At 56.6% G+C, this 26,578-nt stretch overlaps 4 protein-coding genes across 7 annotated transcripts; all 4 read right to left on the bottom strand.

The window, feature by feature from the left end:
* Nucleotides 1-292: 292 nt before the first annotated feature.
* PCYT2 (phosphate cytidylyltransferase 2, ethanolamine) lies at nucleotides 293-10,494 on the bottom strand. Of its 2 annotated transcripts, XM_034067344.1 has the most exons (13): nucleotides 10,384-10,494; nucleotides 9,965-10,053; nucleotides 9,078-9,239; nucleotides 7,278-7,344; nucleotides 6,732-6,816; nucleotides 5,685-5,729; nucleotides 4,316-4,454; nucleotides 3,658-3,740; nucleotides 3,413-3,490; nucleotides 2,789-2,854; nucleotides 2,463-2,528; nucleotides 1,921-2,009; nucleotides 293-1,268 (listed from the first exon to the last, which is right to left on the bottom strand). In XM_034067344.1, the coding sequence occupies exons 1-13, from the start codon at nucleotides 10,467-10,469 to the stop codon at nucleotides 1,178-1,180; spliced, it is 1,146 nt and encodes a 381-aa protein (XP_033923235.1). In that variant the 5' UTR covers nucleotides 10,470-10,494; the 3' UTR covers nucleotides 293-1,177. The 2 variants fall into 2 exon arrangements, with proteins under 2 accessions (XP_033923235.1, XP_033923236.1); XM_034067345.1 differs by lacking the exon at nucleotides 5,685-5,729 and having other exon boundaries at nucleotides 10,384-10,490.
* A 79-nt stretch (nucleotides 10,495-10,573) lies between these two features.
* Nucleotides 10,574-14,871, bottom strand: SIRT7 (sirtuin 7). The gene is made up of 10 exons (XM_034067343.1): nucleotides 14,756-14,871; nucleotides 14,546-14,683; nucleotides 13,838-13,942; nucleotides 12,825-12,895; nucleotides 12,656-12,728; nucleotides 12,102-12,200; nucleotides 11,410-11,646; nucleotides 11,087-11,167; nucleotides 10,865-10,971; nucleotides 10,574-10,782 (listed from the first exon to the last, which is right to left on the bottom strand). Exons 1-10 carry the CDS (start codon nucleotides 14,849-14,851, stop codon nucleotides 10,584-10,586), a joined length of 1,206 nt encoding a protein of 401 aa, XP_033923234.1. The 5' UTR covers nucleotides 14,852-14,871; the 3' UTR covers nucleotides 10,574-10,583.
* A 125-nt stretch (nucleotides 14,872-14,996) lies between these two features.
* On the bottom strand, nucleotides 14,997-21,795 carry MAFG (MAF bZIP transcription factor G). Of its 3 annotated transcripts, none has more exons than XM_034067895.1 (3): nucleotides 21,744-21,795; nucleotides 18,512-18,573; nucleotides 14,997-18,430 (listed from the first exon to the last, which is right to left on the bottom strand). In XM_034067895.1, the coding sequence occupies exons 2-3, from the start codon at nucleotides 18,545-18,547 to the stop codon at nucleotides 17,978-17,980; spliced, it is 489 nt and encodes a 162-aa protein (XP_033923786.1). In that variant the 5' UTR covers nucleotides 18,548-18,573; nucleotides 21,744-21,795; the 3' UTR covers nucleotides 14,997-17,977. The 3 variants fall into 3 exon arrangements, with proteins under 3 accessions (XP_033923786.1, XP_033923788.1, XP_033923787.1); XM_034067897.1 differs by lacking the exon at nucleotides 21,744-21,795 and adding an exon at nucleotides 21,343-21,362; XM_034067896.1 differs by lacking the exon at nucleotides 21,744-21,795 and adding an exon at nucleotides 21,149-21,311.
* A 1,194-nt stretch (nucleotides 21,796-22,989) lies between these two features.
* Nucleotides 22,990-26,578, bottom strand: PYCR1 (pyrroline-5-carboxylate reductase 1). Its single transcript, XM_034067830.1, has 7 exons — nucleotides 26,420-26,578; nucleotides 26,214-26,284; nucleotides 25,949-26,128; nucleotides 25,262-25,483; nucleotides 24,692-24,784; nucleotides 24,160-24,323; nucleotides 22,990-24,058 (listed from the first exon to the last, which is right to left on the bottom strand). Exons 1-7 carry the CDS (start codon nucleotides 26,484-26,486, stop codon nucleotides 23,899-23,901), a joined length of 957 nt encoding a protein of 318 aa, XP_033923721.1. The 5' UTR covers nucleotides 26,487-26,578; the 3' UTR covers nucleotides 22,990-23,898.

Below are 26,578 nucleotides of genomic sequence, written 5' to 3'. Positions count from 1 at the left end.
GACAGCCCAGAACATCAAAGCCAGGACCGCTCACTCGGTTTGCTTCCATTTCTAGTGAGTTCAGCAAAAACCTCCCGCAGGGAGAGCAAACGGCTCCTGCCAGAGCTGCCCCCGCGCCGGGGCAACCCCAACGTGCCCAGCACCCCGGCTGCGTTGCCCTAGGGCAAAGAGCTGGTGCTGCTGCAGCAGCCTCGCCCCGGCTCCCACCACAGCTCCAGAACCAGCCGCTGTAGCAGGGATGCTCCAGCCCAGGACTTGGCCCCTTTCTGCGACCCCACATTGGGCCCAAAGATACCACAGAACTCTATTGTTTTATTAATGATCAGCAACAAAAGTTTACAACCGAGAGGACAACAGAACTGGCGTGGAAGGACCATGGGGCCCAGGGCACCTGCTGCTGCACGCTGGAATGTAAGAGGCAGGAAGGGGCTCAGCACCCATCCTCCTCAGGCCCTGCACCCCTGTGCAGGGACTCGCTGCACATTACAAACAGCCCTGGGTTCAGCTGAAATTCTGCTCCCTCCCTTTGGGAAGCCCTTGGGCACAAGGGGGACTCCAGGCTCTGAGCAGGTCTGTACAGCACCAGGGCTTGGAGGAAGCCCCTGGGGGTGCCTGTGCCCCTGCCCCTTGTGCTGCTGCTGCCTCTTCCTGAGGCCCTGGGCACAGCAGATCCAACTGGGGCTGCAGCAGCTCTGGGGCTGGTGTCTGTGCAGCCCCTGCCGGAGCACAGGAAGAGCCGCGGCCGTCCCTGGGGTGACAGTTCACACCAGCCCATCCCCACCACCACCCCCAGGCTGCTCAGGAGCACAGGCTCCAGCCAAACCTGGGGCCTGGGCAGCTGCTCCTTTTCCCTCTTGCTAAAAGCCAGACCTGGCAGCAGTAAAAGCACATCAAGGGGTTAAAACATGGGTTAGAATTAAAACCTTTAAAACTTTTTTTTTCCCCCTGTCATCTCTCCCCTGGGAAGGGGCTGATGGAGGAGAAACCAGGCAGCAGCAGCGGGCTCCGGCCTCACTGGCTGCAGTTACTGGAGGAGGAGCTAGGCCAGGAGAGGGCAGACAGCACACCCTGCACACCAGCAGCGGGGTCCCATTCAGGGGTCCTCTCCAAGAGCTTGTCTGCTCTCAAGGGGTGAGGCTGCAGCGATCTGTGACCCACACACCAGCTCTGTGCTGGCCTAGTGCTTCTCCTCTTCCAGTCTCCTCATGGCCTCCAGCACTGCCAGCTCTTTTGCTTCCTTCTTCTGGTTCCTAGCTTCAAACTCCAGCCTGCATCAATCACAAAATGCCGTAAGATTCTCATCCATCCCTATCTCACCTGGAGCAGGGGAGCACCATAGCTCCTGCTACTCTGCTCCAAAAGCGCTTCAGAAACCACCAGTAACCTTCCAACTGCCTTCAAGAGCTAACACCTAGAGCTTCCCACAGCTGTTCCCACCACTTTGCAGGCCCCCACACTGGGCAGACACCGCTTGTTTCTGCCCCAGCAGCAGACACTGCTGCTCCATGCTTGGCCTGTCCTGGAACAGACCACTTAATAATACCAACACCAAATTTACCACTGACTGAGCCAAGGTTACTGAAGGCAAAGGGCTGAGGCCTAAAAGAGCAAAGCACTGAAAGAAGCAACCTGCTCCTTCCCCTTGGGAATAGGGCAAGGGAATTTTATCATTGACAGAGAAAGAACAGTAAAACACACTGTGACACACACTGACACAGCAGGGTTCAGCTGTTCCTTTCCCTGTGCAGTTCAGTACATCCACATCTAAGCAGCCTCCCCAAGCTATGGAAGATGAAGGACCAGTTATTGACTCTGTGCCTTTAGGTAACCACTCCTCTCCCTGTTTGATCTCATTCATTAGTCCCCACGCAAGCTGGTCAGTACAGTATGTGACAGAACTGGGAGATAAAGAAAACCAACCTGTTCTTGATGATCCTCTGCACAATGAGATCTGTGGTGAGGTTGCTGCCACTGTCCACAAGCTGGAAAATGCCACGTCTCTTCGGTTCCTGTGGACAGACACAGCAGACTGAGCTGGGGAGACACGCAGGCCCTCGGGGTTACAGCTCAGCAGGGAGTGTTGAGCAGAAGCCGTGGCAGGTCCTAGGGCACCCAGCCAGGCACAACACAAAATGATTCCTAGGAGGCAGGATAAATACTTGCTGAAAGCAAAGCTTTATGTCTGTGGGAGCTGCCCAGGACTAGCAAGGGCTACAGGATTTTTCACTCTGCCATGAAGGCATCAGAAACAGGCAAACCAAAGAGGGACTGCAAGAATAGAGCTGTTTACACCTTTGCTCCAAGCAGCCACCCTCAAGGGTGGATGAAAACCAGGCTCACCTGTGCTGCACTCACTTGGGAGCATCCTCTGCAGTACAAGTTCCCAGCTCGGGAACACGAAGCCACGCTGCATCTATCCAATGCAGACAAAGCAGCACGGCCAACAGCAGCTGGTGCCTTACCTCATACGGGTCAGAACCATCCTTGTCTGGCACCACCTCCGTCATCCCATGACACACAAGTGTTACCTGGAGAAGGATACAAAATTGTTGATAAGACCCAAAACATGCACAAGGACCTTTCTTGCCACTGCGCCTGCTGCAGCACAGCCTGGAGATCAGCAGTGCCACCCCTCCTGTACCAGCCTTTGTGGTGCATCTGGCGCTCCCAGTAACTCTGCTGAGCTGGACCTTCTCCCCTCTACACCCCTATGTTTTACTGCACCACTTCAGTTCCCCAAGTACATCACACCCAACATCTTCACATCCATCTATATACAGAGACTCACCTTGAAGTGATCCAGCAGGTCAGCAGTGACAGCATAGGGGGCTCCAATCACCACTTCTGAGACGTACTAGAGGAAAAACAAGGTAAAGAGTCCAGATTTGGGAAAAACAAACACATTCACCCCAAAACCACAAACCAATACCCCCAAACCAGGAGCCAGCCTGCTTCCTGAACACCCTTAAGCAGGTCAGCCAGTTAGAGAGGTAGGAACTCAAGCAAAGGAACACGGAAGCAGGTTCAGCAGCCACCGCTTGTCACACAGCATCTTTTAGTTCCACTACAGAACATGATTTCTGGTAAAGTATATATAGCAAATCCAGAAGTTTATAGCTCAGGGAACACTCTTCTGGGCCTCCCCATATTTCTTTCCCAGGAATTTTCTTCCCTGCTGCCTTTGCTGAACCAGAGGTGGGGAGTTCAATAGCTCAGGTTAGCCAGAACAACAGAGGAGCCCAGGGGACTCCTCCTAAGAGCACACCAGCTCCTCTGGCAGTCTGAAGTGACCCGTCTCTGCTTCCCCAGCACACGCCAAAGAACCTGTGTGAGGCTGTTGGCTACAGGAGACCACCACGGAGCTCCAGGCAAGTTATGGAATGGTACAGACACCAACCCAAGAGGCACTTACCCTGCAGGCCAACACACTGAGTGTTCTCTCATGGATGTTCATGATGGGATAGTTCTTCCCTTTGTAGCGATTTACTTCCTAAATAAAGCACCAGGCACAGTTAAAGAGAGACAAAGCAACCCCTTTCCCTCTCGCTTTCTCCCAGCATAAAACCCGTTTTGCCAACACATCCCGCTCCCAGCTTCCCAAGCACAGAAAGAACAGGGGCCAAGACGCTCTGTCTTTGGACAACATTATACACTGACCTGATCAAAGTGTAGCCCAATGATGATGTAGGGTTTCTCTGCCAGCTGGTGAACCTTCTCCAGGAAATCTACATGCCCAATATCTGTAGAACACTTTAAGGAACTGAAACTAACACAGGAAATTGGGAAAGGGAGACAGAAACAGATGCACTGACAAACCACAGTGGGAGACATAAATCCTATGGATTTGATTTCTGTGTTATTCATTGCCCATATCCAGCCGCCTCCTTCCTCCACAGGTCCTGGGCAAAAACCAGACATCTCCACCTCACATGGACTCAACTTTGCCTCTGTCCAGATTTCTACCTGATTTGGCTGTTCTGGCTCAGTGCCTCTGAGACTGCTCCAGGTGGCCTGGGCAGGCACTTGGGCCTCAGGGGGGCCTGGAGTGTGATCACTAGAGCAGGGAGAGCATCCGCCTGTCTCCCTGCCATCCTCCAACAGCCACAAACCTCTCTAGAGAACAACTACAGCTCCTTTCTCAGTGTCCTGCAACTAAGGCAGTGAGAATCCTGCCTCCCCCCAACTTGCACAGCTACAGAGAGAGAAAGAAAGCAAAAGGAAAAGAGACAAAAATCGTGGTCTGGCTCCTCAGAACATGAGAACATGAAACTGAAAGAGCAGTGCTGCTCTCCTGACAAAACAAAGTCCAGGATACGGAACAGGTCGAAGGCTCCAGCCACGTAGATGATGGTGTCTCCAGGCTGCGGTTCCTTCCCTGATGCAAACTGGATGATCTTCTGAGATGTCTGTAGGAACTGCGAGACGCCCGTCCAAGGACTGTGACCCTTTGGTCCCTGGGAAAACACACCCCACACATGTCTCCTTTCCAGGCTCCAGGAGGGGTTTGGACAACACAGACACAGCCACAGGCAATTTGCAAGTATCACAATTCTCAGCAGCTCAGACTTCCCACACTCCTGGCACCAGAGTTCAGCAATCTCAAAAGCCCTTTTTGCTCTGTCAAACACGGTGCAAATCGTCCCTGACAGCCAGCTCAGGAGATGCTGAGAAGAAAGCTCAAGAAGGAGGAAAGCAACAGGGCAGGTTTGGATTGCCAGGAGAGACAAGGCTCAGTAACACATAACCTACCCTCTGCTCCTCTCCAGCCTCCAGTAGCCTCCCCCTGGCTCCAGCAGGAGCCGATACCAGCACCAGGAAACCGAGGGTGGAGTTTTAGCCTCCCACACATCAGATTTGGGAACAGGCACTGGGTCACCCTCTTGGGCACCTGCCTGACCCCTAAAGCTTGGGCTCTACGAGACTGGCAAGAACAAAGACAACCCTGGCAAGAGCGGGCAAGCCAGGCACACACAGCATGCAAAGGGGGCTCAGTGGCAGGGCCATGCAGGAACCTGGTGATCCAAGCACCAGGGAACAGCCATGCTGCAGCAACGGGCCCCTCACGCCGCTCAAACACCCCAACGTGGTGGGGAACAAAGAGAATGACTCAGCCCAACCAGCAAACCCCCTGTGAGTAAAAGCCTTGCTCGAGCTTTAAGAACCAGTGCTTGTTAATCGGGCATAGTCCAACACGCAGGGACAGAGGGGGGCTGACAGCTCTTGAGAGGCAGCACCAGCCTGAGCCGGACCCAGGACGGCTCCACCAGGCACGCGATTCCTGCAGCACACTCATGCCAGCCACGTGCTTGCTACAGACATCCCAGACCTGATGCAACACCTTTAGAACATGAGCACTGAAAGCAGCATCCACAGAGGCTCTCCCAGGGCCATCCCTGCAGGCACCTGGGCCCCAGAAGAGCAGTGGTTAAGAACGTACAAGCAAGCCAGAAAACCAGCAAAGGCTCAATGGGTGCAGCAGCTCCACGGCATCGCTGAAGGACACTTCACCCTCTGGCCCTGCACGGCCACACCTATTTCACCAACTACGGCAGGTCCTTTATCGAGCAGCAAACACTGAGGTTACTACTAAATGTGGGGGGGAAACAAGCCTGCAACAGAGGCACATTTGGAATCCTTCTCGGACAGGACAACAACCAGACATCCATGACCAGAACTCACATTACCTTCCCAAAGTTGTCAGTGTGCTTCCGATAGTCTAGGTCCTCATCCTGAAGGGAGATAAAGAGTCACAATGTTGAAGCACTCACATAGCTCACGTGACCAGGAACATGGCTGTGGGTGGCTCAGGCTGCACATCAGATCCCTGGCTCTGAACACTGACAAACCAGCTCATATCCAGAGTCATGTCCCAGCATGAGTCAGATGAATCGTGTCCTCATCTGATCCCCACCTGGCACCACACAGTGACAGTGGCTCTTGCCCAACCTGCAGACCTGATAGCATTTCAAACCTACATCCTCCCACAACAACGCAAGCCCCTAAGAGGACGGTGTCCCTCCTCCTTCCAAAGACACTCCACTGGAGGTGGGCTCAGATCCCTGCGGCCAGCCAAAGCACTGCACCATGGCATGGGGAGAGCTTTGGAATTCCAGCTAAGCCAATCTAACAGCTCAGCACACTAGATCTCTCCTGATCCCTGAACTGGTCCTTTGTCTTGTCCCTGCTGTTATATAGGAGATTCCACTCATTAACCACCATGTGACTACTTCCTTTACTTTCCTTTGGCGACATCAGCTACCTAGCACATAGTGAGCTGAAAAGACTCAAGGAAGGTCTGATCAGACTAGAGACAGCAGAAGGCAGAAGCATGCAGCTCAGTGGGAAGGAAGAGGACTTTCCAATTCTGGCAGCACTGTGCTGACGGATCAACATGGCAGCAGGGTGCAGCTTCACCCCTGGGAAGCCACAGGTTGGCCTGTAGTGCCCGGAACATTCCCAGATTCCCACACCAGTCACCAAGGACTGAAGTTTTCACCACCCCTCAACCTCCCCCTTCTCCAAAGCAGCACAGACTGCGATCGCTGCGATCTCAGGCAGGCTTAAGCAAACATAAGCAGGTTGCTTTGCTGCCACTGCCCATAATCAGCTTGCCAGTTCTCCCTGCAGCCAGGAGCCAGGCCCAAGAGCTCCATTGCCATTTGGGACAGCAAAAGGAAAGACCTGGCAAATGCCCTGGACTCTGAACTCCCACCCGAAGCCCTGTGACTCACTATGTTGCTGTGGTGAGCCTTAGTCATGAGCAGCATGCGGCCAACGAGGTCAGTGGTGGACACACCTTGGGTGCGTTTGCATTCCCTGCAGGGAGACAAGCAAAGATAAAGCAGAAGCCACAGGAACATGTTCCTCCTCATTTCCCACCATTACCACACAACACCTGACAAACCCAAATGAGGGGCTATGCTTCTACCTGCTCTTGATATAAAGTACAGCCTCCATTCACTGAGCCTCTGCATCTTCTTCACTCCACAGCAACTGCTCACACAAGCAGAGCTTACCTTGCACAGGCTCCCCAGAACAGCCAACCCCAGGGAAGCTTTGAGGCCATAACTAGCTTCTGCCAGGCAGGCCCCACGAGCTGCCAGGCTGCAACACTTCCCAGAGCCACAATGGTAGAACCAACCCAAGCTCTGGCACACGTCAGAGCTAAATTCAAGTGTAACCTGGGGACAGCTGTGGTTTATCTGATCCCCTTCAGGGCACAAACTCCCAGAAACTCTGCCCAAAGCAGGGGAGGAAGGGGAGCAGCTGCAGGTTACCTGTATCGCCCTGAAGCCTTCACTTCCTCATAGGTATCCTTGCCATCTATCGTGAGGGTGATGTCGTCTGCAGAGAGAGAAAAGGCTCAGAACTGCACCCAAACCCTGCTGCACAGAAGCTGCTCTGATGGCAGGAGCTGAACAGGTTCAGCACATCAGCCAGACCACAACTCCTGCACTGAACCCCTGTGTGTACACAGGGGATACATGCTGCATCCCATGGTTGCAAGACTACCCCATCTGTGGAGACAAGCATATTCCTGCATGCTGATCACCATTAGCCATCCAACCCACTGTTCTGTAGGTAGCCCAGAAAATGAGAGCCGGTTCCCTTGCAGTGACACCAGCAGCAGCCAGGACTGAATTACTGCCTGAATGACAACGAACAGCTCCCAGCAGCCTATCAAAAAGCTCCTCAACCTTCACATCCCCAGGACTGCTTTTGGCTGTTGGCTCATGTTACAACCTTTCCAGGCAATTTAACAGCCCTCCAACAGCCGGTTCCTTCCCAGAGTGATGACACTTGTACAGCCACATCAAGCTAACCTTCCTCAGAGTTAACTCTGGTTTGTCTTTGCCACAGTTCACAACTCACTCTACAAAACCACCTCTCACTCTCAGTGACAGTGCAGTCTTCTCAAGTGAAAACCCATTCTCATTTGGCAGAACAGACCGTTCACAGCAGGTGCTGGCAGCTCATGGGTGACAAGAGTCCTAAACCCCACACCCTCACGTCGGGGCACAAGGACATGCTGCAAGTGCAACTCTGCGCACCAGGAGAGGGCACAAACAGTGGGTTTGTGCCTGTCACCCTCCCAATTAAGCTGAGCTATTGCAAAACTTATCTTTGCATCAACACAACCTGGCAAAACTACAGCATGAGGGCATCACCCAGGTGCAAGTACAGAGTGACTTGGCAGAGGGGATAAGCACAGGGCAATCAGAGCAAAGGCCACGAGTGTAGCTCTGCTGCCATAATCCTCATTGAGCCTAGGAAGGGTCACGCACCCCAAACGTGTTCAGGACATGTAACTAAGTTAACAAACAATTTGATAATCAGCTTGTCCACGTGAAAAAGCCTATCTGTCTCACACGGGATTAATGATTTATGTACACTTAATGAAATACTTGGCTTATCGACGGCAGACGCTGGGATCAGATGAGGAAGATCCATGACATGAGTGCAAAGACTCCTCCTGATCAAACCAAGAGAACATCTCCAGAGGGGCTGGGGAAGGGCTGAGGCTGCATGAATCCAAGCAGCAGGCCCAGGAAGGGACAGAGTGCAAGGGCAAGGATGTTTCCCAGAACACAGGTGCTCTTCAGTGACTGTAAACTGAAAAGTGTTCCCAATAGGAACTGGGTCTCTGACTACATGGTCAGCTAAGCCCCTGAACAGCTTATCAGCTGGATAAAGGGAGAGAAGCTTTCCATGTCTGATCTCATCCCAGGATAAGTAGATATAAACACGACTGCATTTCTGCACTTACCTTTTAACAGCATTTTTCATGTTAAGGTCTGCACAGATTTCTGCTAGTGCTGAGGGCAACCTCAGGACAGCTGTCAGACAGCACATCCCCTCTGCCAGTGAGAGGGCTGCTTATAGCCCAGGGATGTGGCCACCCCTGGGGTGCCCAGCACGCTCAGCCTGGCACACAGCCGTTTCCCCACCACAGCAGGTCAGGAGCCAGGAAGCAGATCCCTGCACACGAGGTACCCACTGGCCAGCACATTCCTCAGCCTGCAGCACACGAGCCCCACAGGGTCTGTGTTAATGGAACACCTCAAAATATCACTCACCACCGTGCACACAGAAGTCACAGTTGTATTTGTCCAGAGTTTCCAGTGTGGTGACATAGGGAGCTCCTGGAGCAATCTCATCCACCCACTTGATGGCTTGCACCATTTTGTACCTCTCCTCCTGTGTAAAGACAGGGGGGCCCTTGTGCTTGGCAATCTCCTCTGAGCAAGAAACAGAAAAGCACCATTAGAAGCATGTACTACAGCTATGAAGATGTTCTCCTACAAGAGCCTCACTCATCTCACGGGTGCGTGAACTGCATCATGGGCTTATATTCAGTTTGGAGCTGGTTTGTGATAGAGGAGGAAGCCTCAGCTAGATCAGAAAAGATTTTAATTCAGTTGCATTTCCTAAGCATGTAACAAGGGCCCTGGAATACCCTGGGAAGGCAGAAGGACCCGGTGCCTCCCTGCACACAGATGCTTGCCTACCTGGAGGTACCTGGACAGCCTGGCAGCCCCAGGGGAAAATTCCCCTGTTAAACAACAGCTTCATGCTAGAAAATATGCATCCATAAACCAATTTAAAATCCGTCTTCACACACAAGAACTAGTTCTGAACACTTCCCAATGGGCTACAACGAGTTCTCTCCACACACTGATGTGCCTGAGAGTATCAGCTCTACAGTGTGCACCAGCAAACCCAGACTGATTTTCAGCAGGTGCAGTTGGTTTTGCAGCACAGGACACGGGTGACACCTCAGACAAACTCCAAAAGCTCTCAGCTACTGAACCCTCGCTCCAGAAGTGGGAAAGGGGGAAGCCGCTTGCCCAGGGAACAGACGCTCTCTGGAGGCTGCTGCTCCTCGAGGTGAGGGCCGCCCGCTCTGTGCCGGGCTGAAGCCGCTGCGCGACTCGAGGGGCGGCGCGGGGGCCCAAGCTCTTACCGTCCGTGTGGACACCGACGATCAGGTAATCGCCCATGGCCCGCGCCTGGCGCAGCTGGTTCGAGTGCCCGTAGTGCACCATGTCGTAGCTGCAAACACAGCGGCCGGGTCAGCCGTCCCGCGGGCCGGGGTTCACCGTCTCCGCACGGGGCAGCGCTGCCAGACCGCACCGGGCTCCCCGGGGCAGCCACAGCGCCCGGTCCCACTGCACCCGGTCCCGCTGCACCCAGCCCCGGGCGAACCAGGGCACGGCCCGCAGGGGGCTCCCCTCCCGCCGCCGCACACACCCCGCGGGAGGCCGGTCCCGTTCGGGGCCCAGCGCCGGGCCCGGCCGCGGTCACAGAGGAGCCGGAGGCACCAGCGCAGCCAACACTGTTTATTTCTCCTCGACAGCCCTGCCCCGCGCCCGCCCCACTCACCATCCGTCGCACCAGACGCGCACCGGCCGCGCCGCAGCCCTGCCGCCCGCCGCGGAGCCGCCGCCCGCCGCCCCGTTGCGCAGCATGGCCGCGCTGTCACCGGCAGCACCGCGCGCCCGCGGCAGAGCCACCGGAGCCGCCGCCTCCCGCCCCGCCCCGCGCCCGCCCCGCCGCCATCTTGGGGCGCGGCCCCGCCCGCCTCAGCTCTTCCTGCGCCGGGAGCCCTTGGCGCAGCCGCGGCCCAGCCACCCCCCCGCCAGCCCCGGCTGCTCCCGCTGCCCGTCCTCGCTCCGCGGCTGCTCCTCGGTGCCCGCCGGCGGCGCCACCGCCTTCCGCGAGTGCGTCCCCTCCTCGCCAGGCCGCAGCGGCTCCGCCAGCGCGAAGATGGGGTCCCGGGCCCTGCGGAGAGAGCGCGGCCGTGGGGCAGCTGCCGGCGGCCCCCGCGGGCACCGCCGGTGAGGGGCAGGGCTCGGGTGCTCACCGGTCATAGCGAGGGATGTCCAGCCCCAGCTCCGCCATCACCAGCCGCATCACGTCGTCGCAGCGGCCGTGCAGCTTCAGGGCGGCCAGGTCGTCCTTGGGGGTCCACTGCAGAGGCGACAGCAGAGCCGCGGCTGCAGCACCTCCCGCACACCCCCGGGCTGACCGCACACCGGAGCCGGTCTGTCCCTCACCCTTCCCACTCTGTGCCAAGGGCTCTCACCTGCAGGTTCACGATGTACAGCTTGGGACGCCGGGGCGGCGGCTTGCTCATGCACCAAAGGTGGGGGTATTTTTTCAGGACCTGTCACAAAAGAGAAGTGCTGAGTACAGCCAACGGCCGCGGAACAGCGACCCGTATCGGCGAGAGGAAAAGGAATGTATTACCAGGAGGGGAAAGAGGGAGGAAGAGAGACTATCACAGATGGTGGGCGAATCCTGACACCAGAGTTTACAGTTGTCTGTTTGGGAGGAGACTGCTCAGCACCAAGGTGTAGCACCAAGAGGGAATGCTGCTAACAATCTTCACCGAGTCTCTAAAGTTACCTTTAAGCTGGAACCCAGACAAAGAATCACATCTGCTTTGCTTGCAGCTTCTGTTGCTGCTTCCCAGTTCAGAGGCTGCCTCAACGTCCCCTTCTCCCCAAAGTGGACGATTGTATCTCTCAACTGTGCCCCACACTTGTGGCACATCCTGCCAGTGTGATGCCTGTGCAGGGCTGTGCGCTCCGTCACGTCGAATACTCGCACATACTCTCTGTTGGGTGTACACGAAGTGCAGACCTGGCACAGGACGAAAGCAAAACCCTGTTACACCATCAGCCTGTGGGAGTCCAGGAATCAGCCACTGCTCTCAGGAGAAAAGCACTTTTTGGGGACAATAAAGTGGAAGTGCTAGAAGGGATCATCAGGGATCAGATGCTAACTAGGGAAAATCTGGAAAACCTCAGCCAGCAAGTGGAATTACAGGGAGTCTGTGAGCTTTGCCGTAGGAGGGATTTCAGAGGAGGCCTGCAGAAGAGCAGACAGAAGCAGAAAGCTCTAGCAAGTACAGCAAGAGTCGTACAGAATGCTTCAGCTTGTGCATGCTAGCTTGTTCATCCCAAACCTGATGGCCTTAACTAAGCAAAGAGCAGCCCTTTTCCTAGTTCTTCTTGAGCTAGTGATAGATAAAATAGTTTGTATTATTTCCCTGTGAAGCCCCCAGGCAGTAACTTCACCCTATTCTGGCCACTCACCTCTATGTACATGTTTCCATGAAGCTCAGATATTGCTGCTCGGGGCAACCCACTCCGCAGGTGCAGCCCATCACAGTTTTGAGACACCACATGCTGCACCTTGAGGAGAGCAACACACTGAGCCAGTTACCACACACACAGCACTGACTGTGTTACTCAAATGAGGTGTCTCAACACACGACAGATCACCCTGTGCACCACTGATGGGAAGTAAGGCAGCCTGGAGAACAGAGCTTTATGAGAGCTCCTCCTGCCAGACAGCAGCATCAGTGAGCTGCCAGTGCTGCTGACGCTGTGGCCAGCCCAGCCTCACAAGAGGCAAGCACACAGTGTGAAAGAAAAGGCACAAGGGGAAAAGCTGCCAGGGCTACAGCCTCGAGCAAGCCTGAGGGACACTCAGTGGTATGTGAGCACATGTGATTTATACATGTGGACGTGTAGCCACCTGCATGAAGACAGGAGTTAGGCAGCCTCATGAAAAGCTTTTTTCTCCTGGTGAGCTTTATTTACCATACACAGAGGAACAAAAGTGAGGTGCAGCAAAAGCATCTTACCAGGTTGTGCTTGTGTAGGCAGGCGATGCTCATGTGGGTGAGCGTGGGCTCTGCCTCACTCAGATCTGTGGCCCTGACAAGGAGCAAGGAAAAAAATACAGTTGAATTGCCATTAATGTCTCCTTCAATCTCAGCTTTCTGCCACACAGCTCGGAATGTGTCTCTTTACCTGATGCTCCTGCCCTTCTGCAGCAATGTCCATATGCCATTAGGGCCTCTGTAGTCTGGGATCGAAGCTGCCTGTGTCATCAGGAGAGAAAAACTGAGGCCTGGCAAGAGTTTCACACCCTTGTCCACAAACACATCAACCCGATCGCACCCAGGGCCTCCAGACACTCCTCGCTGACAGGGGCTTTTTAATTCACTCCAAGTTTTCTAGAGCAGTGGTTCCCTAATTGTAGTTAAACCTTATTTTTATGTTCTATCTTTAGCATCAGTTCTACCCTACAGCTCCCATTTTCACCCCCAGTATTTATTTTCTCCAATTTTACCATTCTGGAGTCCCTCCAGAATTCTTTTTGACCCTTGGTACTCACCATTCCTTACACAGAATTTAATTCTTGAATCTGTCCTTACTTTCATGAGACCAATTTCTGGCAGCTCACTCAGCACAAATACTCATAACATTGTACACCCTGCCCAGAATCGTGCCCTATATCAGCACAGACTGTAGAAAAGGGACAGAAAGTCAGGTTCCCATCTCAGGTATCAGTAAAGGGGATACATCATGTTAGAAGAGCCACTTCTGTCCCAGATTTCCACTTTCCCAGAGGCTATCAGAGCATTTCTTGAAGTGTCATTTCTAAGTTACAGTAGCACCAGCTACTCCTGCTTGTCCATTAGCACAGACAAGGTTAATGAGTCAATTTGGTTTTAGGTTTTACACCAAACACAGTTGAAGATGCTCAAGAATGGAGCCAGACTGACGATCTTCCCGTTTAGCAGCACGTTCCTCACATGCTCACAGAGGTGATGCAGCCTCAAAATCTCCTGGGCAGGAGTCCTGAGCCCAGGATGCAAACTAACCATTTCCCTCATCATGGTGTGTGCGCTCCCACCACATCCCAGGCTCCTAGCACACATCATGCAGTCATTCAGAAACCACAAAAATAGCCCAAACAACACCGCAACAGCCCTGCAGAAGCTCCCACACCTCCCGTCACTCACCCCAAAGAAACCTACCGTACTGATCCCTGCTCCCGTGTAGATGACGAGGTGCTTGGCACTGCAGATGGCAGCAGCCAGCTCAACTGCCTTTCTCCTTAACTCCTCTGGTTCGTCACATACCTGGAAAACACAGCTGAGCAAGTTCCCGTGTTTCTGGGATACAGTGAACTGTGGGGAGCAGAGCACTCTCTGCACGCTTGACACAGGCCATTACCAGAAGTGACTTCCAGAGAAAACAAGCACAGAATCCCAAAACCTTAGGTTGGAAGTGACTTTATGGATCATCAGGTCCAAACTTCCCAGGCAAAGCATGACCTAGGCTAAGCATGACCTAGGGAAGCATGACCTAGGCTAGCTGCCCCAGCACCCTGTCCACCCAGATCTTAAGTGTCCAGTGCTGGGGAATCCACCACTTCCCTGTGGAGATCATTCCAATGACCGGAGGTTCTCCTCCTGAGAAACTTCCCTTTTGTGCCCAGCCAGGATCTCCCCGGGAATAACTTGTGCCCATCACCCCCCGTCTTTTCCATGTTACAAAGAACACGTTGCTGCCCAAGGGTGTCATGGGTGGAGGCTCGCAGCACACGGGGATCCCTCTCCAGTCCCGAGCCCCCAGAGGGAGTGAACCGCGAGCGGACCAGAGCCTTTCCCGGTAACGCGGCACAGGAGCCCCTCCCGCGGCCCGCGCTGCTCCATCGCCCCCGCGCCGGCCCCGCCGCGCACCTCCTCCTGCCGCCGGCGCAGCCGCTCTCGCCGCTTGCGGCGCCGCTCCAGCTCGCGGACGATATCGTCGCTCTCGCCCAGCACCTGGCACTCCTCGGGGCTCCGCTCCGCCGGCGGCTTCCTCCAGATGCGGGACACCTGCGGGGCACAGGGGGTCAGGGCGGCCGCGGGCCGGGCAGGCCGGGGGGGGGGGGGGGGGCCGGGCCGTACCTGTCTCCGCCGGTCCCGCTGCTCCTCCTGCTGCAGGAGCTCGGCTCGCGCCGCCGCCTTCCGCTCCGCGCGGCTCGCGCTGCCGCCGGCCGCCATCCCCCCGGAAGCGCCCCGCTTCCGGCACCAGCGCCCGGCAGCGAGGCCGCTTCCGCCCGCCCTCAGCCCCGACCCCCCCCTCGAGCGCGGCAGCGCCCCCCAGCGGCGCGGCGGACGGCGGCCGAAGGAAGCGCGAGGCGGCGGCTGTTTGAAAGCGGTTTTATTGTCACGTACAAAAGGGCGGCGGCGGCCGGGCTCTATGTACAGCAATAAATAGCGCCCGGCCGGCCGCGCCGGGCAATAACTTACCAATAAATACCGCCCGCTCCGCCGGGCAGCGGCGCCCGTACACAAGTCACCACACGATACACAACCGCCGGGGGCCCGCGGCACGGCCCCCCCCCGGCCCCCGGGGCGGGAGAAAGGAAACACGACACCTTCACAGCAGGGAACCAAACGGACGAGCACCCCTGGACAAGAACCGCCACACGCAGGAACACTGTACACGAGAGGCCGCGGGACGGCCCCGGGCACCGCCGGCACAGACATCACTGGGTCCCGCACATCTCCCCGGACAGAGCCACCCGCGAGGAATCCGTGTCCCCTCCGCACCCGGCCCCGCACCGGCTCCCAGAGCGGCAGCGCTAACAACGGGGGGGGGAGCAGCGCTGCCGCCGGCTCTGCCCTCCTGGCTCTGGGTCTCCCTCCAGAGCAGCAGTCTCACCAGCAGCAGGGCAGGACCAGGCCTCCAGCTGGGTTCAGAACTCAGCTCTGGACAGGTCTGACCTCAGGCTGGCACCAGGAGGGACAGGGCTGGGACTGACACCCAAGCAACTGGAGGTCATCGTGTTTTGGAAGGTCTCACCTCTTCCCGGCACATCACCAGCTGGAAGACAAAGGTTAGACCCAGAGCTCCAAGCGCTGCTCAGTGCCCAGCCAGTCAACAGCTGGGAAGCAGCATGCTTCAGCTGGGAGAGGGAAACCTGGAGGCAATGTTCTAACCTGCTCCCCGTTCAGAAAGTTCTGGGACTGGGAAAACCTTTCAAAACAGCTCTCCCTAAACTCCCAACCAGTCAGAGCAAAGCTGACCTCCTCCTCCAGCAGGAAATCCCCACCAACTATCTGCTCCTCTACTGCCACATTGCAGCTTACCTGCTGCTCAGCCCCGAGGACAACAGTACCAGATCAGCTACATGAGCAATGCATCAAACCCACCAAGTACAGTAAACCGCCTCCCGCAAGGCTGCAGCATCACTTGTCCCATCCTGGCCCGTCCCCTCCACTCAGGAGACTTTGGGCAGCCAGGAGCTCACATGGACTTCACCCCCACGTCCTGCTTCTCTGCAGCTACTCAGTAATCAGCTCAAAGCTTTGGGGAGGGCAGGGGGGATCAAAGTGTTTGAGGAAACAGAGCCTGGCCACAAACAGCTCCTCAGCTGTGTCACACAGCTCTTGAGGGCTCCTCCAACACCCACAAGCAGGAGCTGTACCAGGCCGGGCAGCAACCAGGCCACAGCTCCATTTCCAGCACTACAGACACTCAGAACCAGCACTGTCCCCTGTCAGAAAAGCCCCAAGAGCAACACAAGCTCTGACCACAGGATCCAATTCCACAGTCAAATCCCATCAGCCTCTTCCTAAACTTGGACAGTGCTCCCTTATATTACTCCTCTGCCAGCTCTGCTGGAGAGAGGAGAGCACAGTTTCCCCATTCAGGTAACAGTGCCCCGGTGCCGGCTGCTCGTGCAGCACACCTCTGCAGAGACGTGTTTCTGGACAGGCAGCACCAATAGCTGCACCAGCCGTCCACTCCTGCCCTCAAGAACAGCAGCCCCTTTGCCAGTGTGCCAAAATCCTCCCGGAGAATGCAGAGATGCCAACTCCATCTCTCAGTTGAGTTTAGGGAAAACAACGGCAGCGAGAAAGCAACAGCACATGGCGAAGGCAGGCACTGGCACCAGCACAGCACAGCGAGCTCAGAGAACAGAGAGCGCAACACGAGGGGACACGACGGAAGCCAACGAGGTCAAGAATAAGTCACTTTTGGTACAACTGCAAAAAGATATCAAACAGGACTTGCCTCTTTTTTTGTCTTTTTCTAAGTTTTATAAATAAAGTCTGATAACTCTTTATAAAAACTAACCTCAGAGCCACGGGTGCGGGAGGTTCATGAGAAACTTTAAAATTATTTCTTTATTAACTTTTTACTAGCAAAGTCTCCGAGAATATTTCCCCATTCAGATGGCCAAATATTCTCGCCCTCTCAGATAAAAAAGCTGACTATAAATACGCTCTCTTTTCTGTCTGATTTTAATTTTAAACTTAGATAATTTAATAACTCTTAAAATGATGTTTCTCTCTTTAAATAAAGGGCTATTTAACCACATAAACTGGTTGTGTAAACCATCACACTAGAGACACTTGATACCCTCAAAACACGGGAACAACTAGTGAGTTTGGTCTTGTTCAGTGCAAGACATTAGGCACAAAACCGGCCTGCAGTCGACATGGTACCTTCCGTCCCTCCCTCCCCTGGGGTGCTCTGGCCCAGCGCTGGGGCAGAGGCAGGGGCACAGCAGCATCTTCCTGTCCACCACTGCTAGTTCACACAGCTAACGCCACGGACATCTGAGGGAAACCCACTGTCAGGGCACAGAGGCACACTGAGAAAGGAATACAAACCTACTACACAGAACACCCCAACTGCAACTACAGGTACCAAAGGAGACAAAAGCAGCAGGTTCAGGCGCCTGGCAGTCAGGCACCGCAATGCACCACCAGGAAGAGTAATGAAATAAAACCTTTGGAAGTGACTGAAAACTAGGGTTCCCAGCCCTGGGAAGAAAGCCTCCCTCCAGACCTTCCCCAGCCTTCCCATCGCCTGCCCTCAGTCACTGCACAGACGTTCCTTGGCTACAAACCCAAGATCTCGCAGCTTGTCCCAAGGGCGCCCGAGGGCTGCAGATCACTGGGCGGGAGGCTCTGTCTGCACAGGACAAGGGACGCATCACCACTGCTCATACCAATCTGGACACAACAAAACAAAACTGGAGTGATCAGCAGGCCAGTCCTGGGCCAAGTAGAAGGAACCCGGACCCATCTGGGGAGGGTTTGTGCTTTGGGGGTTCCAAGCTGGTTTTGTGCCTAACTGCCCTGCACAGACAAGCTGAGGCAACTCTCGCTTCACTAAGACCGAGCGTCCGTTTTGGATTTCACTATCGTGATGACACTGGTAGTAGCGACCTTGCCAGGGATGAGGGGACCCATACTGGAGGTGAGAGGCCCCCGTGCAGGGGTCACAGGGCTCCGGGCCACGGTTCTGGCGAAGTTCTGGAGAGCCTCATATTTGGAGCGGAGAGCATCGAGTTCCATTTTCATGCTGGCGTTCTCTGATGCCAGCTTCTCTACTTCTTGCTGCAGCTCTGCCTTCTGCTTCTCCAGTTCCTCCTTCTGGGTAACACGCTTGACTCTGCAGCTGGCTGCATAGCCCCGGTTCTTCAGCGTGCGCCGGCGCTGCTTCAGCTGGATGATCTCCTCCTTTGACAGGCCCCGCAGATGCTGGTTCAGCTCCCGCACAGACATGGTCACCAGCTCCTCATCTGTCAAGCTGGTCCCATTCTCACCTGGCTCCCGCTTCACCTGGAAGAGATGGTGGCACATACTTGTGAAGCCTGGAGCAGATGCACCCACCACCTTTAGCCCTTTATCCACCTGCCTTACCTTCAAGGCCTTGTTTCCTTTGTTGGGGGTCGTCATAACACGACAGCCTTGTCAAGCAGATGCTGGAAGGGAAGAAGGTCAGGTTAGCCCCTGGGGCCGCAGCAGAGTCTGTGGCAGGGCAGCACCCGGCACTGCTGCACATCCCGCACCGCTCCCCGGAACAGCCTCAACAAGCACCCCCCTGAGCCGGACTCAAAGCGGCAGGTTCTGTCCCTAAGCAGGAGCCGCTGCCCTTCCAGCCCCCTCCCACAGAGGCTTTGGGCAATGCTGGTTTCTCCCTTGGGGTGGGGGAAACTAAAACACGAGGATGAGCTGAGTACACGGAAGACATGTGTATCTAAAAATAGCCTGGCAGCAGCAGCCGGGTCCGGGCTCGGCTGCTCAGGGCCAGTCACGCTGACTCAGCGTCACCAGCTCCGCAGCCTCCCGCTCCCAGCCGCAGCCCTGGTGCTCTGCTGCCCCTTCCAGCTCCAGACCCACTCCAGGACACGAGTCCCATCAGCCCATAGGTGCCCCCAGGGACACAGCCAGCGCAGTTCAGCAAGGAGCACAGGGGAAGCCTTTGCCTCCCCAGCACAGCTCACTGGGCATCCTGTGGGATGGGGGTACACCACTGCTGTGCTCACAGCTCTCCAAACATCTTGTGCTTCCCAGGAAAGCCAGCACATCCAGGTTCCAGTCACAGTTATGGACCCAACATTTCCCAAGGAACAGAACCACCTGACACTGCAGCACAAAGGAGGACTTGGGCACACTGGAATCCCACCAGTCTTGGGCCAGTGCAGCAGCAGCATTCCCCTCTCCCACTCACACAAAACTGACTGCAGCTGTTGGTCTCTTCTGCAAGAAAGTCCCTCTTGGTCCCAGGCAATTCAAGGGCCCACAACCACCTTCTCCTTCCATTAGCTTCAGAGCCAAGGTAAGCTCATAAGGAAGCAAGGATTAGGGGCAGCCAAAACCAGAGAGCAGACGCCTTCACTGCTCCAGGACTTCAGAGCCAGTGACAGCAATCCCCAGGCCTGTTCACACAGTAACTCCAAACAAGCTCTGGTTTCTGTCCCTGCATTCCTGCTCCCCTCAGGCTGTAGTTCAGAGGGCTACTGCACTGCCCAATGAATGAATCCCTCAGACACTGCACAACCAACATGGCTGTGCCTCAGGCAGCCAGAACAGCACAGCTCCTTAAGAGAAGCAAGGGCTCCTGTGCAAGCACAGCCTACAAACACCTCTGTCCCTTTTGTCTCTTCAATGCCCAACAGTCAACAACAATTTAGTTTGCCACTGCTTTGCTAAGTGTAGGAGGCACTTATATACAGTTATAGCCAAAACAACAGATGCACTAGTCAGCAAATACGGATGTGTGCTCTTCCAGCAGCTATGGCACAGACTCCCGCAGTGCATTTACCACCTATTAGAGGTGAAAGGGGTCAGCATTCCTCAGGACATCGGCAGAGCTATTCTCAAAGCCTCCAGCCTTCCTGGACGCAGGCTATTTATACTCAAAGGACAATGCTCCTTGATATGAGATGTATGCTAGAACCTGACAGTGCTGGCACAGGAAGGGTCACTTTGCCATCCAGAGGAGGTAGCTGCAGTGAGGAGGCTAACACAGGGCAGGGCACTTGCCTTGTGGCACTAAGGAATTTCCAGGTGCTTGGCAAGCAACTCAACATCCTTCACTACAGCAAAGCTGAAATAAACCAAACAAGGAGACAGAGGTGCTGCACCGGACAGGGCTGCCGGGCAGCTCACAGACAGGACACCCAGAGAGCTGGCACCAAGCCGAGAGAGCAAACTTGTCCTCACTCTTGGGAGTGCTCATGGCAAAGCTCCCGAGGGCTTCCCAAAGAAAGACCCTGCTGAAAGCGCCGGACGGCAACGAAGGAAACGCAGCCTCGAGGCATCCCCAGGGCTCCAAAGGCCCGAGCTCAGCAGAGGCTCAGCCTCCGCTCCCCGGCCCCGCTCGGCGCTGCCGGCACCGCGCATGAGCCGGCGCCGTTCCCCACATCCCCGGCGTCAGAGCCCCGCCACGAGCCCCGTGTAAACACGCTGACGTCACCCGCTTCGGCGCACGGCGCTGGCGGGAGGGAGGCCCCGCCGCGGGGCGCTCCGAGCGCGGTGTGCCCGGGACTGCCGCGGCTCTCCCGGTGCGCGTCTGCTGTTCATGGACGGCAGCGCCCGCAGCTCCCCGGTAACCCAAGCGGGTTGGATGACTCCCCCCGTTACACACACAGCCAGGGCTGGGCCTGCCCCGTGTGCCCCCCAGGAGTCCCTGGTGAGCTCACATCCGACCCAGGGCATTTCGGACAGCCACTCTGCATCAAGGAATGTGCCCACCCAACCGGATTTAACTACTTACACACATAAAAGAGCTGGCTCCCGGAGAGCCCTTCCAGCCTTTGGCAGTGCCCTCCTCTAACCGCACAGCTCAAACATCACATACCGTGATCAGAGACATCCCCAGCTCTGGAGAGCAAGACCCCCTGCACACACTGACACTCTGTGTCAGTCTGGCGCCAAACCCTGCTCTGCAGTCCCACCAAAGGGGCTTTGCTTCCCACCACGCAGGGGATCTGCTCAGCTCCAAGGAGGCTGCACCGAGCAGACCCACAGCCCCAGCCCGTTCCCTGCACCCACCGTAGCCTCTGGCAGGGTGTGGGCCAGAACCTCGGAACACCATCCCCTCAGCCACCAGCCCTCTCCCAGGCGGCATCAGCTTGATGGGTGCTGGAGTGATGGAGCATGTCCTGGGACCAAGCCCCTGCGCAGGGAAAGGAGCTGAACACCTCAGTGAGTCGCCACCCTCTCCAGACCCTCCTTTGCCTGCCCACCTCGCAGACGGGCACCCAACCAGAGGGAAGCCAGCGGCGCGGCCGGGCGAGGAAGCCGGTGACTGAGGAAGCCCCGCCGGGGACCCGCCGGTCCGCAGAGTGCACGGGACCGGGAAGGGCGGGGCGCGCCCGAGGTGCTTGCTGTCGGCCCCACGCACCTGTTGCTCGCCCGCGGGGCGGGGAACCGGGCGGGGCGGCTGACAGGGGCGGGCAGCGCCGGGCGGCCACGGCCCCGGAACCCGGCCGTGAGTCAGCGGCGGCGGCCCCGCGGTACACCCGCCGCCGGCGGCGGCCCGGCCGCCATCCCGGGCCCGCCGCGACCGCCCCGCCCCGGCCCGGCCCGGCCCCGGGGACCGAGCAGACACCCAACCCGGGCCGAGGGCCGCGCCCGCCGCTCTCACCTCCTCACGGGGCCGCGGGGGCCGGGCGGGGAGGCCGCGCTGGGTGGGACCGGGACGCCGCGAGCCGCCGCTGCCGCCGCTCACGGACGCGTCACGTGATATTTGGGTCACGTGGCTCCATTCATGAAGCGCCCGACGCAACCGCCCCGGGCCTTAAGGGGGCCGCGCCTTAAAGGGGCGGCGGCGACGGGGACAGGCGGGAGGTTTACGGCTTGGCCGGTGCAGGCTCCCCCCGCCAAGGCCCCGGTGAACCTCCCGGCCCCTCTGGTGCAGCCTCCGGTCTTCCGCGGGGGAAGCGGCTCCTCGGCTGCACCCGCAGCATCCTGGAGCTGCTGAACCTGCCGGAGCAGCAGCCAGGCACCAGCGGAGGCACTGAGCAAGCCCCGTGCTTTGCAGCAGCCCCGGGCTGAGCAGCGCTAACACCGGCGCTGGCTCCTGCTCCCCGGAGTCAGGACCAGCTGCTCAGGGTGATCCCAGCTCTGCACCCATAACGGTGGGTTCATAACGCAGGAATACCGCTGCCAGCTGAACTGCTGTGCTAGAACAAAGCAGCGCAGGCAAGATGAGTACAGCAGTGAAGGACAAGTGGAACATCAGCAATGAAACTGGGAGTTAAGGCCACATCAATAGGCCCGGCCCTGGGCATTCAGAGCGGCACCGCTGTTTCCTGCTGTGCTCAGGGCATGTGAGCGAGCCCTGAGGGCTCCCTCCTAGTCCTCCCTCGGCTGGAGTCCCCCAGCTGCTGACCAGCTCAGTTGTGGCTCTACAGCATCTAGGAAGTTCATCTATAGCTCTGCCGCTCTGGGGGTACACAGGGGCAGCCCAGAAGCCTCTCTGCAGAGGGGTGGCCATCCCACCTTTTATTCTGCATCACACTTTATCAGCCAAATGGAAACTTTCTGCACTGCTCCTCTTCATTTTCAGCTTCTGAGAGAGGAATGGAGAAACGTGCAGCACCCACTTGCCTCCATGGAATCCTGTGTGCAGTGGCACCTCTAGAAAACCTCAGGGGTTGGGATACTCTGCATTTCCTCCTTCCCTTCTCTCAAATCCCTGAAAACTGTGAGCACAGGACCCCAGAGCAGCTGTTGGGCTGTTACTCAGGAAGCACTGGTGACAAACAATGGGGTGTGTGCTCCCCTGCCCACCCCTGGGCAAACCATCCAGTCAGGTTGGCAGCACACCTTGGGCAGCCAGGACCCAGTGGGCACTGCCAGAGGCAAGAAATACACCCAGTCCAAACAGCTGGGGACAGCCACAGCTCTGTTGGAGCAGCAGTTTATTATGTTTAGAGGGAAGAGGAGTACCATCTGTCATGCCTACAGGGTCAAACTTTCGCTACCAGCTCAAAGCCTAGCAATAAAATGACTTTAGCATTACCAGCACCTTTGGCAGCTTCTGCATCAATACCAAAATGCTTTTCCTGCATCACCTGGGTGAAGAAGTTTCAGCGACCGAGCAAAAAGGGAGCCCTCACTACCTCTCCTCTGCCCAACCACCCAAGCAATGCTAGCACCAGAGGAGGGACAGTGAGAGCAGCTCAGAGCTCCCCACACCAGGACAGAGAGAAGGAGCAGTGCCAGAAACAGGGTGTGTCCAGAAGTTCACACCATCTGTCTCAAAGTCAAGGTGGATGGAAGATGGGGCAGAGGCACTTTGGTCCCTTCTGAGAGGTGCTTTAGGGCCAAGCCTCTAACATAGTGCACAGCACTGAATCTGCATGGCAGCATCTGCTCTAGATAATAAAGACAGTAAGAAGACACAGGCTCAGACAGCAAATGCAAGATAGGGCCTTGGAAACAGAAAGACATTCTGAAACCTCTTTAAAAATCCAATTAGAAGCCATCCCTGCACGGGACACCTTGAACACTGCCCGGGTCTGACAAGTACCCAAGGCTTCCGGACAAATGCAGTGCCCTTGATGAAGCTCTGAAGATGGCATCACCCCTGCCCAACAGAGATCAGAAATGCCAGGGACAGTTTGCATCAACCCCACTACAAGTTAAAGACCCTCTTCTACAGCATTGCACTGTCCCACAGCTGACAAGAGCCAGGCATGGTGGACACCAGCATTCAGAGCGAGTGTTCTCCTTAGACAAAAAGAAAGGGCACGGAGGAGACTGATATTCAGCACAGCCAGACTATAGCAGCCTGTTCAGTTCTTCTTGCTGCCAGGGTGCTTATTGTTGAACAGACTGACTTTGCTGGCAGATGCCAGTGACACAGAAGGAGACTCCAGCTTCACCTTATCCAGCAGAGTCTTCTTTATGGCTGCTGGGGAGATCTTCTCTTGGTCTGCCAGATGCTGCAGCTCCCTGCAATGGGGTGATGGGAGAGTTAAGACATAGCAAGAGATGGGGAGAGCACAGGGCAAGGCTTTCTGTAGGAGGCCCTGTAGGACCTCCCTAGTGCTGACCTTGTCCGGATGCAGGAAGCCTCCACAGCATTGATTAGGAGTGAGCGGAAGCCACCGCTCTCCAGGAAGTGCAGGGCATGGATGGTGGCTCCCCCAGGGGAGCAGACATTGTCCTTCAGCTGCCCGGGATGCTGCTCAGATTCCAACAGCATTTTGGCAGCACCCTGTGGCAAGGAAAACAGTTGCTAGAGCTGACCGAGAAACCCACCATCAAATACTCCTCCACTGTGGAGAGCAGCACCCAGCACTCACAGGGACAAACAGAGCTCCCCTGACAGCCATTAGCAGGCTGCCAAAACACTTTTCAGAGCTGAAAAAGCCTGCAGATGAGTCAGGGCTCCCCAGGCCCTAGCTCCCACAATACCACACACCAGCAGAGTGCTACAGACCCTTCCTATGTCCCCTCACTGGGAACCTGTGTGCAGGCAAACCAAACATGGGCTTTACAGTAGATATGTTAAAAGGACTGAAACCACTTCAAACCCATGATGTGCACAAAGACTCAAACGTGTTCTGGAGAGGGAATACTGACCAGCAAAGCCTGTGCTCCAAGCCGAACAGCCAGCCTGCGGGGAAGACCCATTTTCACTCCCCCATCCGCCAGAGCATCCAGGGCAGTGAATGCCTGAGACCAGACAGAGGAAGAAAGTGAGTGAATGTCTCTACTTCAAGAGTGTCTCAGGCAGGAGAGAATCCAGGGCTCCAGGATCATGCTGTGACTCCTGTTGCTTACAGACTTCACTGTCTTCACAACCTCCCCTTCACTGCCTGGGTGCCACGCCAGGACTCCCTCCCACTGCTTCCCGCTCTGGAGTGGGGGAATGGGAGACATTCAGCTCCTGTATCACACTAACTGCAGGTCCATGTTTTGCAACATGGACACTGCACACTGGCTGCGGACTTCAGACTTATCCAACTGGTAACAGATTTCTGTTGTTGACCTGAGCTGGTTATAAACCGGACACCTGGATTACATGTTTCATCATGAACGTGAGCAATGAGGAAAACAAGGAACCACAAATCGAAGCTGCATGGACCTTCCCCACAAGCAAAGCCCACTACTATCCCCAGGCCTGCCCCAAGTTGATGAAGGAGCACATACATAAGCAGGGCCACTGCCACTGAGCCCTGTTACAGCATCAATCAGGTCCTCTTCCACCTCGGTGCAGAAGCCTACGCTGGCCATCAGCTGTTCCAAGAGCTTCCCATCCTCCACATCCGCGTGAGTCCCAGTGGCATAGACTGTAGCGCCTTCCCGGACAATGACAGGGGTGTTGGTCATGCACCTGATCACTTTTGGTGTGGGGCAGAAGGTAGAGAGTTTCTTAGGACAGAAAATCATTAGAGATAGAAAGAAAGAAAGAAAGAAGAAAAGAAAGAAAGGAGAAAAATGAGGTTCAGTGCATATTTGGCACACCAAAGCTATCTAGGGAGGGACTCTCCCCTGGCAAGAACACCACAAGCAGAGAGAAAAGAGACACTCCTGTATCCCAAATCCCCTGCTTTAACCCACAGCCATGACCCACCTCTGCTGGGGGAAAGGCCTGATATACCTCGTGTGACAGAGGAGCTGGCACAAAGCTCCTACAGCATCTTCTGGTGGGGACCCAAAGCAATCAATCACCTGGCTGCAGCACCAGTTTAGCCCTGGGAAGCACGAGCATCTCCCGTCCTTCGCACACACTCCTGGGGGCCGGAGGAGTGGGACCAGTGCAAGGTCAGTTCCTGAGCACTGGGTGTCTGCTATGGCTCCTGCCGGGGTACCCCGGCCCTCCCCATGCCTGCTCACCTTCTCGATGGAGCTGATGGTGACCCCGGCCGCGCAGGAGACCACGATGTGATGGGCCTCGATATCGGGGCCCACTTCCTCCAGGATGAAGGGGATGATCGGGGGCTTCACGGCCAGGAAGAGAACATCGCTGTTCTTCACCGTGTCCTTGTTGCTCACCGTGAAGTTCACGCCCATTTTCTACAGCGGTTTGGGAGAAACGGGCCCGCTGTCACCGAGGGGCCCCGCCGGGGGAGGCACACACAGCGCCCGCCGCCCCACTCACCCGCAGCCCGCTCACGGTGGGCAGGTCGGTGTCCGGGGAGCTCGCCGTGATCTTGTGCGCGGCCAGGACCCCTGCGAACGGCACCGCGTCAGCCCCGGCGCAGCGGCAGCCCCGGCACCGCGGCAGCCCCGGTACCGCCGCAGCCCCGGCACCGGCACCGCCGCAGCCCCGGCACCGGCACCACACGCCCGCCCCGCCCCGTGCACCTGCCGCCGTGAAGCCCCTGGCCAGGGCGAACGCGAGCTGCCCCGCGCCAATGAAGCCGACGCTCATGGCAGCGCCGCGGGAACCGGACCCCGCCGCCGTACACGTGGCCGCGCTCCGCGCAGGCCGGGAGGGTGATGGGCGGGGCCTGGACGCGAAGC

Source organism: Melopsittacus undulatus, chromosome 11 (assembly GCF_012275295.1).
Source record: "Melopsittacus undulatus isolate bMelUnd1 chromosome 11, bMelUnd1.mat.Z, whole genome shotgun sequence".
Classification (NCBI taxonomy): Eukaryota; Metazoa; Chordata; class Aves; order Psittaciformes; family Psittaculidae; genus Melopsittacus; species Melopsittacus undulatus.
The sequence above is the reverse complement of the archived record's forward strand: the minus strand, read 5'-3'. Positions and strand labels throughout refer to the sequence as shown.